The following is a 12,965-nucleotide window of genomic DNA, read 5'->3' as shown; positions in this document are numbered from 1 at the left end:
GAGTAAAAAGTGAAATCTATTGTTTTTGGATGAAATGTCCTGTAGATATCAATTAGGTCGAATGTAATGTTTAAAGCTTGTGTTTCCCTATTAATTTTCTGTCTGTATGATCTGTCCACTGGTATGAATGGGGTATTAAAGTCCCCCACTCTTACTGTGTTATTGTCTATTTCTCCTTTAATAGCTCTTAGCATTTGCCTTATGTTTTCAGGTGCCCCTGTGTTGGGTGCATATATATTTATAATTGTTACCTCTTCTTGGTTTGATCCCTTGATCATTATATAGCAGCCTTGTTTGTCTCTTGTAATGGTCTTTATTTTAAAGTCTGTTTTATCTGAAATGAGTATTGCTACTCCTATTTTCTTTTGATTTCTGTTTTCTCCAAGCTTCTTGGATTTGAGTGGCTGTTTCCTTTCCCTTTTCAGGGAAGTTTTCGACTATAATGTCCTCAAATATTTTCCATGCCCTTTCCTTTTATCTTCTTCTTCTGGGACCCCTATGATTTGAATGTTGTGGCACTTAATGTTGTCCCAGAGGTCTCTGAGACTGTCCTCATTACTTTTTATTATTTTTTTCTTAATTTTGTTCTGCTTCAGTTATTTCCAGCGTTCTATCTTCCAGCTCACTTATCTGTTATTCTGCTTCCGGTACTCTGTGGTTGGCTCCCTTCAGTGTATTTTCAGTCTCAGTTATTGCATTGTTCATTGTTGATTGTTTATTCTTTAATTTTTCCAGGTCCTTGTTAAACTTTCCTTGAATCATCTCGATTTGTGCCTTTAGTCTCTTTATCTGTGCCCCCATTTGATTTTCAAGATTTTGGATCATCTTTACTATTATTACTCTGGATCCTTTTTCAGGAAGACTGCCTATTTCCTCTTCATTTGTTTGGTCTTGTGTGTTTTTACTATGTTCCTTCATCTGCTGCATTTTTCCCTGTCTTTTCATTTTTCTTAATTTACCATGTTTGGGGTCTCCTTTCTGCAGGCTGGAAGGTCATAACTCCTCTTAATTGTGGAGACTGTACCCCAACTGGTGAGGTTGGATCAGTGCATTGTGAAGGTTTTCTGGATGCGGGGACTTGTGCTTGTGTTCCCATGGATGGAGCTGGATCTTGTCTCTCTGGAGGGCAGTGGTGTGTCCAGTAGTGTGTTTGGGAGTGTCTGTGGGTTTGCTATGGCTTTGGGCAGCCTGTCTGCTAATGTGCAGAGTTGTGCTCCTGTTTAGCTGAAGAATTGGCATGGCACATCCATCCCGGAGCTCACTGGCTTTTGAATAGGGCTTGGCCTTAGTGTTGATGTGGAAGCCTTTGGGAGGGCTCACACCTATTAATGTTCCATGGGGTTGGGAGTTCTCTGGTGGTCCAAAGTCCTAGAGTCAAGTCCCCTGCTTCTGGGGTTCTGGCCCATCCACTAACAGCAACATCAAGGCTTCACAGGTCACACAGCGCAGAAGACAAGCACCATGGATTAATGGCAAAAAAACTTTTAATAGGCAAAAAATCCAAAGAGTTTCACATACTTATATTGGAAAAAGAAGAGGGGGTAAGGAGAAAAAGAGGAAAGAAGGATAAACAGAGGGTTCTAAGGTGAAGAGAGGAATCAAGCCAATAAGTAAACCCCTAAGTGAAAATGGATACTATATATTAGACTCTCAAAGCTACAGAATTAAAAACAATAAATCAAAAATCAAGCATCAAAAACATGGAAAATATTACTCTCAAAAATACAAAATCAAAACATCACAACAAAAATAAAAATGCATGCAATTGATTTAAAACTAATTTTTTTAAAAGAAAAAGTAATAAATAAATGCAAAAGAAACAAAAGAGACCATAACAAAAATCAACAAAGCCAAAAGCTGGTTCTTTGAAAGGATAAATAAAATTGATAAACCATTAGCCAGACTCATCAAGAAACAAAGGGAGAAAAATCAAATCAATAAAATTAGAAATGAAAATGGAGAGATCACAACAGACAACACAGAAATACAAAGGATCATAAGAGACTATTATCAACAATTATATGCCAATAAAATGGACAACGAGGAAGAAATGGACAAATTCTTAGAAAAGTACAACTTTCCAAAACTCGACCAGGAAGAAATAGAAAACCGTTAACAGACCCATCACAAGCACGGAAATTGAAACTGTAATCAAAAATCTTCCAGCAAACAAAAGCCCAGGTCCAGACGGCTTCACAGCTGAATTCTACCAAAAATTTAGAGAAGAGCTAACACCTATCCTGCTCAAACTCTTCCAGAAAATTGCAGAGGAAGGTAAACTTCCAAACTCATTCTATGAGGCCACCATCACCCTAATACCAAAACCTGACAAAGATCCCACAAAAAAGAAAACTACAGGCCAATATCACTGATGAATATAGATGCAAAAATCCTAAACAAAATTCTAGCAATCAGAATCCAACAACACATTAAAAAGATCATACACCATGACCAAGTGGGCTTTATCCCAGGGATGCAAGGATTCTTCAATATCTGCAAATCAATCAATGTAATACACCACATTAACAAGTTGAAAAACAAAAACCATATGATTATCTCAATAGATGCAGAGAAAGCCTTTGACAAAATTCAACACCCATTTATGATAAAAACTCTCCAGAAAGCAGGAATAGAAGGAACATACCTCAACATAATAAAAGCTATATATGACAAACCCACTGCAAACATTATCCTCAATGGTGAAAAATTGAAAGCATTTCCTCTAAAGTCAGGAACAAGACAAGGGTGCCCACTTTCACCATTACTATTCAACATAGTTTTGGAAGTTTTGGCCACAGCAATCAGAGCAGAAAAAGAAATAAAAGGAAATCAAATTGGAAAAGAAGAAGTAAAACTCTCACTATTTGCAGATGACATGATCCTCTACATAGAAAACCCTAAAGACTCCACCAGAAAATTATTAGAACTAATCAATGATTATAGTAAAGTTGCAGGATATAAAATCAACACACAGAAATCCCTTGCATTCCTATACACTAATAATGAGAAAACAGAAAGAGAAATTAAGGAAACAATTCCATTCACCATTGCAACGAAAAAGAATAAAATACTTAGGAATATATCTACCTAAAGAAACTAAAGACCTATATATAGAAAACTATAAAACACTGGTGAAAGAAATCAAAGAGGACACTAATAGATGGAGAAATATACCATGTTCATGGATTGGAAGAATCAATATAGTGAAAATGAGTATACTACCCAAAGCAATTTATAGATTCAATGCAATCCCTATCAAGCTACCAACAGTATTCTTCACAGAGCTAGAACAAATAATTTCACAATTTGTATGGAAATACAAAAAACCTCGAATAGCCAAAGCGATCTTGAGAAAGAAAAATGGAACTGGAGGAATCAACCTACCTGACTTCAGGCTCTACTACAAAGCCACAGTTATCAAGACAGTATGGTACTGGCACAAAGACAGAAATATAGATCAGTGGAACAAAATAGAAAGCCCAGAGATAAATCCACGCACCTATGGACACCTTATCTTTGACAAAGGAGGCAAGAATATACAATGGATTAAAGACAATCTCTTTAACAAGTGGTGCTGGGAAATCTGGTCAACCACTTGTAAAAGAATGAAACTAGAACACTTTCTAACACCGTATACAAAAATAAACTCAAAATGGATTAAAGATCTCAACGTAAGACCAGAAACTATAAAACTCCTAGAGGAGAACATAGGCAAAACACTCTCTGACATACATCACAGCAGGATCCTCTATGACCCACCTCCCAGAATATTGAAATAAAAGCAAAAAATAAACAAATGGGATCTAATTAAACTTAAAAGCTTCTGCACATCAAAGGAAACTATTAGCAAGGTGAAAAGACAGCCTTCAGAATGGGAGAAAATAATAGCAAATGAAGCAACCGACAAACAACTAATCTCAAAAATATACAAGCAACTCCTACAGCTCAACTCCAGAAAAATAAATGACCCAATCAAAAAATGGGCCAAAGATCTAAATAGACATTTCTCCAAAGAAGACATACAGATGGCTAACAAACACATGAAAAGATGCTCAACATCACTCATTATCAGAGAAATGCAAATCAAAACCACTATGAGATACCATTTTACACCAGTCAGAATGGCTGCGATCCAAATGTCTACAAGCAATAAATGCTGGAGAGGGTGTGGAGAAAAGGGAATGCTCCTACACTGTTGGTGGGAATGCAGACTAGTGCAGCCACTATGGAGAACAGTGTGGAGATTCCTTAAAAAACTGGAAATAGAACTGCCTTATGATCCAGCAATCCCACTGCTGGGCATACACACTGAGGAAACCAGAAGGGAAAGAGACACGTGTACCCCAATGTTCATCGCAGCACTGTTTATAATAGCCAGGACATGGAAGCAACCTAGATGCCCATCAGCAGATGAATGGATAAGAAAGCTGTGGTACATATACACAATGGAGTATTACTCAGCCATTAAAAAGAATACATTTGAATCAGTTCTAATGAGGTGGATGAAACTGGAGCCTATTATACAGAGTGAAGTAAGCCAGAAGGAAAAACACCAGTACAGTATACTAACGCATATATATGGAATTTAGAGGGATGGTAACGATGACCCTGTGTACGGGACAGCAGGGGAGACGCTGATGTATGGAACAGGCTTGTGGACTCTGTGGGAGAGGGAGAGGGTGGGAGGATTTGGGAGAGTGGCATTGGGACATGTGAAGTGTCGTGTGTGGAACAGGATGCCAGTCCGGGTTCAGTGCGCGATGCTGGATGCTTGGGGCTGGTGCACTGGGACGACCCGGGGGGGTGGTGTGGGAGGGATGGGGAGGAGGGTTTGGGATTTAAAAAAAAAAAAAAAAAAAAAAATCAAAACATCACAACAAAAATAAAAATGCATGCAATTGATTTAAAACTAATTTTTTTAAAAGAAAAAGTATGTTATAAAAATATAAAAGGAGTAATAAAGAACCATATTAAGTGGTGCTGGGAAAACTGGTCAACCACTTGTAAAAGAATGAAACTAGAACACTTTCTAACACCATACACAAAAATAAACTCAAAATGGATTAAAGATCTCAACATAAGACCAGAAACTATAAAACTCTTAGAGGAGAACATAGGCAAAACACTCTCCGACATAAATCGCAGCAGGATCCTCTATGACCCACCTCCCAGAATATTGGAAATAAAAGGAAAAATAAACAAATGGGACCTAATTAAAATTAAAAGCTTCTTCACAACAATGGAAACTATAAGCAAGGTGAAAAGGCAGCCTTCAGAATGGGAGAAATAATAGCAAATGAAGCAACTGACAAACAACTAATCTCAAAAATATACAAGCAACTCCTGCAGCTCAATTCTAGAAAAATAAACAAAAGAACTAAACAGACATTTCTCCAAAGAAGACATACAGATGGCTAACAAACACATGAAAAGATGCTCAACATCACTCATTATCAGAGAAATGCAAATCAAAACCACAATGAGGTACCATTTCACGCCAGTCAGAATGGCTGCGATCCAAATGTCTACAAGCAATAAATGCTGGAGAGGATGTGGAGAAAAGGGAACTCTCTTACACTGTTGGTGGGAATGCAAACTAATACAGTCACTATGAAGAACAGTGTGGAGATTCCTTAAAAAACTGGAAATAGAACTGCCATACGCCCCAGCAATCCCACTGCTGGGCATACACACCGAGGAAACCAGAATGGAAAGAGACATGTGTACCCCAGTGTTCATCACAGCACTGTTTATAATAGCCAGGACATGGAAGCAACCTAGATGCCCATCAGCAGATGAATGGATAAGAAAGCTGTGGTACATATACACAATGAAATATTACTCATCCATTGAAAAGAATACATTTGAATCAGTTCTAATGAGGTAGATGAACTGGAGCCTATTATACAGAGTGAAGTAAGCCAGAAAGAAAAACACCAATACAGTATACTAACGCATATATATGGAATTTAGAAAGATGGTAATGATAACCCTATATGCAAGACAGTAAAAGAGACACAGATGTATAGAACAGTCTTTTGGACTCTGTGGGAGAGGGCAAGGGTGGGATGATTTGGGGGAATGGCACTGAAATGTGTATAATATCATATATGAAACAAATTGCCAGTCCAGGTTCGATACAGGATGCTCAGGGCTGGTGCACTGGGATGACCTGGAAGGATGGTATGGGGAGGGAGGTGGGAGAGGGGTTCAGGATGGGGAACACACGTACGCCCATGGAGGATTCATGTTGCTGTGTGGCAGAACCAACACAATATTGTAAAGTAAAAAAAAAAAAAAAAAAAAAAAGACAATATGAGAAAAATAAAAGGAGAAAAGAGGTGAGGGATATATAGAGAGTGGAAGCGAGAGGAATGTCCAAGTGTTTCCCCCTTCTACCTACTCCAGTTGAGCTGCCACTCAGAACGTCCTCCAGCATATCTAAGAAGGCCTCTAGACCTGTTGGGGGCAGTTCAGAGTCACCTTGGACTCAGATCTTCCCTTGTTCCAGCTTGCACTTGCTCTCAAATTCTACAGTTGCTCCTAAAGTGCACAGACCCAGACTAATTGCAGGAGTGTAAACTGCTGGACATGCCCTGTCCAGGATGCTTTCCCCTTCTTGGATTTGCTCATGCAGCACCTGGTGTTCCACTTTGATGCTGTTTGTGAGTCTCTCTCCAGTGTCCGTTCTCCACTCAGATACAAGGAGGTGAACGGAGCTGCTATTAGGGCTCAGTTGTGCTGAGAAGACCAAGGGTTACCACAAACGCCGCTGGGGTGTGTGGGGAGCATTTCCGTGGTGTTGGCCAGTGGAGGTTGCCACAGTCCGAGGCGGGTTGTGAACTTCCCCAGGGGAGTTGGTCCCTGGTTTGTGACAACCTGGTCATAGCTGAGCCACTCAGGCTCCCAGGAAGACGTGGGTAGAGACCCACAGCCACTCACAGCTTGTGGTCTTTGGGGTTGAGACTGTAGCAGCCGGCTGCCTTCTGCCTCTGGCTCACGAGCCATCTTCTCTGCGTCTGGGGCTATAGACTCCAGCCACTTTCCCTGCTTCGGCATTCACCAGGGTGGGGTCCTTTGTCCTGTGAGAGTGCAGCATTAGAACGTGGTGTCACAGCCTTCCCATGCGGATGACCTCTTGCTTCTCTGAAGGTTCCAGAATTTTCCCTGATGTGCCTCTGTGGTGTCATGTTAGTCCCCTCAGAGTATCTTCACAGTCAACCCCGGTCCTCTCCTGAGGACTGGCCCTCCAAATCTGAGCCTCTGCCCCCAGCTCCCCCTCGCTGTGGGTGAATGCGAGCCTGTGAGATGCTTCTCAGCGGAGAAGTCCTGTTTGGTACAATCTCTGTGGTGAATTCTCCGTTTTGCCTTTGGAGCACCTTTCTCTCTGTGCTCCCCTCTGAGTTTCCAAAGCTCCCCACTGCCCCTGCGTGTGAGGGGATTTCCTGGTATGCAGAAACTTTTCCTCCTTCATACCTCCCTCCCAAGGGTGCAGGCCCCCAACCCCTAATCCTCTGTCTCCCTTCTCATCTTTATCTTTTTCTCTACCTCATTTCTGAGCAGATTGGTTTGCCTTTGTGGAAGTCTGGGGTCCTCTGCCAGCATTCAGAAGATGTTCTTCAGGAATTGTTCCACATGCTGAGGAGATTTCTTGATACATTTGTGAGGGAGAAGGTGGTCTCCCCATCCTATTCCTCTGCCGTCTTGAAGGTCTCCTTGAGTGGTTTTCAATTTTGGCAGTGCAGTAATTTTTAATTTTAATATATTGATAGTTTGATTCTATCCCCTGAGCTTCTGATTTAAGTTGTTTGGCTTGTCCTACCCATTAGTGTCTTTTGCTTTTAAGCTCTCTAAGATGATTCTGTATAGCCAAGCCTGAGAAGCACTGTAGTAGACTGCCTGGGAAGAGCAGAAGTCTAGAAACTAACGTCTGCCACCAAAGCAGGTATGGCAGCCTCTTTCCATGACAGAGGCCTCTTCACATTCATGAAAATGCCTCACTTTTTACCAGGGGTTGGCAAGCTTGTTCTATTAAGAGCCAGGTAGTAATGGCAACCCACTCCAGTACTCTTGCCTGGAAAATCCCATGGACAGAGGAGCCTGGTGGGCTGCAGTCCACGGGGTCCCGAAGAGTTGGATACGACTGAGCGTCTTCACTTTTACTTTTTACTTTCATGCATTGGAGAAGGAAATGGCAACCCACTCCAATGTTCTTGCCTGGAGAGTCTCAGGGACAGGGGAGCCTGGTGGGCTGCAGTCCATGGTGTCGCTACAAGTCAGACATGACTGAGCAACTTCACTTCACTTTTCACTTTCATGAATTGGAGGAGGAAATGGCAACCCACTCCAGAGTTCTTGCCTGAAGAATCCCAGGGATGGGGGAGCCTGGTGGGCTGCCGTCTATGGGGTCGCACAGAGTCGGACATGACTGAAGTGACTTAGCAGCAGTAGCAGCAGCAGTAATGTTTTAGGTTTTGTGAGTCAGATGATCTTTGATGCAGCTGCTGCTGCTAAGTCGCTTCAGTCGTGTCCGACTCTGTGCGACCCCATAGACGGCAGCCCACCAGGCTCCCCCATCCCTGGGATTCTTCAGGCAAGAACTCTGGAGTGGGTTGCCATTTCCTCCTCCAATTCATGAAAGTGAAAAGTGAAGTGAAGTTGCTCAGTCATGTCTGACTTGTAGCGACACCATGGACTGCAGCCCACCAGGCACCTCTGTCCATGGGATTTTCCAGGCAAGAGTATTGAGTGGGGTGCCATTGATGCAGCTACTATTCTGTTATTATAATGCAAAATAGCCATGGAATGTAGGTGAGCAGATGGGTATAGCTTTGTTCCAATAAGATTTTTGTTTGCACGAGAGTGATGAGCAAGATTTGGCCTCTGGACCTTCCCTTGCCAACTTCTACTTTAGGGAGTTAAAGTACAGTTAATGAACATAGTTGAGAGCCATTGCATTCACTTTGCAGAACGTTGCCCCATGTGTGAATAGGTTATTAAAAAGGTGGAGAAGAATGTGTGAAGATAACATGCAATGGAGGGTGAGGACCAGGTCAAGCACAGGCCCAGGGCAAGGCTGGTGGAGAAGCTTGAGTGAGTGAAAATGTACCCCGAGAGAGTTAGGGGCATGGCTTGAAAGGGGGGCTTGGCCAGGCTTCGCCACTGGAGTTGAGAAGGTAGGTGAGGTGTGTGTGTATTTTATATTGTCTTACATTTGTTGTTTCTTGCTTGCTTTGGTTTTCGGCTTTAGTAGGATGGCAAAACAAGGATGGTTTCTGCCTTTACGGGGGTGTAGTTAGAGAGCCTGGATTTCATTTTTAATCATATTTAGATATTTTGGGTTCAGAATAAATGTACTTCTATTTTCAACACATTATCATCATTGTAGCTGAATTGAAAATATGTGTCCTTTTACCTCCCTTGACATCTTCTCCAGGGCTGTGTTCACATCAGAACATTGTCTTTTCCACATATCTTCGTTAAATTTGTAAAAATCACTCAAGCATTAAGTTTAAATTGTAGTGATTGAAAGATCGGAGAGATGGATTTCCTGTCCAGCAGAGCTTCCAAAGTTTACTAAAATGTATCCTCTTTTCTCCTCCTCTGTCCTCATAATTGATTGCCTGGCTATGGAACTGCTTAGTTATTTTAATTCTAAAAACCCAAATTTTATTCACACATTGATACTTTTGAAATTCAGTTGCATCTTTAGGATCAGTGGATGTATACTGAATTATTGAATCTCTGTTTCATGTTTTCACTACAAAACCTGTTGTGAAGTTTATAGCATATCTTCCAATTGACATCTTTTTAAAAAAAATTTCAAGTATAGTTGACTTAAAATGTTGTGTTAATTTCTGCTGTACAGCAAAGTGATCCAGTTACACATATATATATATACACATATCAAGGAGACGTGGGATCATCTTTGGTCATGTTTTTGCCTCCACCCTTTTGTGGCACCCACTTCCAGAGTTCATGATGAGTTGCATTTTGGAAAACAAATTGGATCTTGTCATATAAGTGTTTCAAAATAATTTTGAGTGATCTTAAAGTTTCAACTCCATGGCAAGCATTCAAGACCTTGCTATCTAAAGCCTTTCGTATTTGGCCCCAAAGAACTGGGTCTCCAGTCTTCCCCACCACCACTCTCCCTTGTGTGAACTGCTTAATTCCTGATGACCAGGCATATGATGCATTATATTCATAGTGTTGTAAAGTCTCTGAGAAATCTTTAATAAAACAGGATTGGTGTTGAGCTGAAAATAGCTAAAAAGAGACTTTTCCTAAAGTTTCATACTTTCAGATGGAAATGTATCATTCTTGCAGGAAAGGCTTGACTTTTTATATTAAATGGTTGAAGAAGCTTATGGAGTATCTTTTTTGGAGCTGTTTAAACACAGATTAGACAGTCTTTGATTGTCTTGGGGATGATTTAGGTAGACCCACGAGAGATAGGCACGGTGAAGTTTGAGTCTGTGGTCAGGTCTAAGAGTTGTGGGGTGATTAATGACTGTATCTTGGTGAGGTCAAAACATCCAGACAGAAATGAAGAGAAAAGTTCAGTTAGTCATCTACTTGGTGCCTACATGATTCCAAAGACCTGGATATTTAACAGTTGAATATATGTACTTATTTAAATAAAACAGTACATCACAGGACTCCCTTAGTGGTCCAGTGGTTAAGACTCCATGCTTCCACTGCAAAGGGTGCAGGTTCAATCCCTGGTCAGTGAACTAAGATTCCACATGCCACATGGAACAACCAAAAAATTTTTTTTAAAAACAACAAAAATAAAAATATATCTCTCTGGTATTTTCTGCTTTTGTATTATTACTATAGTGTAAGCAACCCCAATAGATAAATACTTATTCCCATCTGCCATCAAATAACATATATCAAATTGTAGTTTGAAAAAATTTTAATTAAAAATATGATTGAATTGAAAATGTTTCCAATTGTTTTTGTTTGGTCTGAGAATAAGATAATAATGAAGGAAGAGAGTAAAATAAATTTTTCTGATGAACCTTTGGCTATTTTTTTCATTTTTATACAATGGAAATTAGGAAGTAGCTTATCCACTGGACACATATTTATATGGCTCTGTATTTTAAACTTAGGTACGTATCCTGTGCCCTGGGCTGTCCATATGAAGGAAACATCACACTTCAGAAAGTGACAGAAGTAAGATATATGTCTGCTTTTCTGGTTCATGGTAAAATGATGTCTATTTTTAAAAGTGGGCTCTTTTTCCTGCTGTTTATTACATCTGCACCACAAGGCCAAAGAGAACTGTGGACCTGGAGGCATATTTGATCACTGAGTTAATAGTTGTATTTTAATGCAGATAGTGGCTATCACTGTCCAGAGTTAGCATCTGAGTCTTATGATTTGGGTGTTCAAAGATGGAGGGAATAAAAACATCTGTTTTGGTTTTATGTGAATAGAACACAGTGAGTGGCTTGCCTACTTTCTTTTGGAATGCCAGGACCGTTTTCGCGCACATCCTTAAATTTTGCCTTGGTTGCCCAGGCGCCCCTCTGCTGTCTCCTGCCTATTTTAACATGTGTATGAATCCACGCTGCTTCCCTGCTTTTATTCTTTTTATATCCCATAGCCCTTTCTGCTGAGATTCAAATTGCCATTATTCCAGAGGCAGAGGCAGATATACTATAAAATAATGAAGCTTAATTAAAAAAAATTATTGATGTACAGTTTATTTACCATGTTGTGATAATTATTGCTATACAGCAAACTTATTCAGTTAAACATATACATAAATATTCCTTTTCATAGTCTTTTCCATTATGGTTTATCATAAGATACTGAATATACTTCCCTGTGCTATACAGTACGACCTAGTTGTTTATTCATCCTATATATATAATATTTTGCATCTGCATACAACTTAAATTTTGCAGTCCTTTGCTGGCATCAGACCCTCCCAAGGGTCTGTTATTAGTTTGTATTCACAGTTATATACTCTCTTCTTAAAAAACCGTTTCCAAAATAATATGACTTCAGACTCCACAAAACCCCAGTCCGACTCTGCCTATACCCGTACCCCTTGCTCTTCTGCCTTCGGCCTCCTGCCGCCTCTGGACAGACCTCCCACAGCCTCAGGCTCTTCATTCCTGCTCCACAATGCCTGGGGTGCTGCCAGAGAGAATCATGGAACAGGCAGATCGGAAGTGTTAGGAATTCATGGCCAGACACCCCGGGGTGGGGCCAGCTCCTGGTCTCACTGTCCAAAATGACTCTGGCAAACTGTGTCCCCTCTGCTGAATCCTCCCCTTCACTCACTCCCCTGAATGTGCAACTGCAGAGCCCTTCCTGTTGACACTTGAGCATGCGCAAGCATACTCCATCTGAAAACTTCCTTCCTTTAGTCAGCATCCTTGGCTGGCTAGTTATTGACAATCCTCTCCATCCCACCACAGCTACACTCCAAAGGGCTGTCTGCATCAGTGGTGCCCGCCTATCTGTGTGGCATCAACTCTTCATCATGTCCCCTGTGATGTCTAGACCCTTCATGCTGCTGGAATCCGTCTTTGTACGATCGTTGACTTAGCACTGGGATCAAGAACTGTGAGATTCCCCTTGGTGTCCATGGGTTTGTTCCCTATGTCTGTGTCTGTATTTCTGCTTTGCAAATAGGTTCATCTGTGTCATTTTTCTGGTTCAACATATATAGCACAGGGAACTCTTCTCAGTGTTCTGGGGTGAACTAAATCGGAAGGAAATCCCCCAAAGAGGGGATATATGTATAAATAGAGCTGATTCATTTTGCTGTACAGCAGAAACTAACACAATATTGTAGAGCAACTGTACTCCATATTTTTTTTTTTTTTTAAAGAAATGTGAGATCCTATTCAATCCTTCTCTTGACTTCTCAGCATAATTTGGGGCTGGTTGACATTCCTTCCTGCCTGCTATTCTTGTAACCCTGGGATTCCCCTGACTCC

The 12,965-nt window shown here is 40.9% G+C and overlaps 1 protein-coding gene across 3 annotated transcripts in view; it reads left to right on the top strand.

The window, feature by feature from the left end:
* HMGCLL1 (3-hydroxy-3-methylglutaryl-CoA lyase like 1) overlaps nt 1-12,965 on the top strand; it is a 201,148-nt gene that overhangs the window by 118,793 nt on the left and 69,390 nt on the right. For all 3 annotated transcript variants that reach the window (XM_070360686.1, XM_070360685.1, XM_070360687.1), the window contains one exon: nt 11,121-11,184. In XM_070360686.1, the coding sequence (XP_070216787.1) occupies nt 11,121-11,184 (64 nt within the window). The remainder of the gene's footprint in view (nt 1-11,120; nt 11,185-12,965) is intronic.

Source organism: Bos mutus, chromosome 23 (genome assembly GCF_027580195.1).
Source record: "Bos mutus isolate GX-2022 chromosome 23, NWIPB_WYAK_1.1, whole genome shotgun sequence".
NCBI classification, from domain to species: domain Eukaryota; kingdom Metazoa; phylum Chordata; class Mammalia; order Artiodactyla; family Bovidae; genus Bos; species Bos mutus.
Note: the sequence above shows the minus strand (reverse complement) of the source record. Positions and strands in the feature narration are given on the sequence as shown.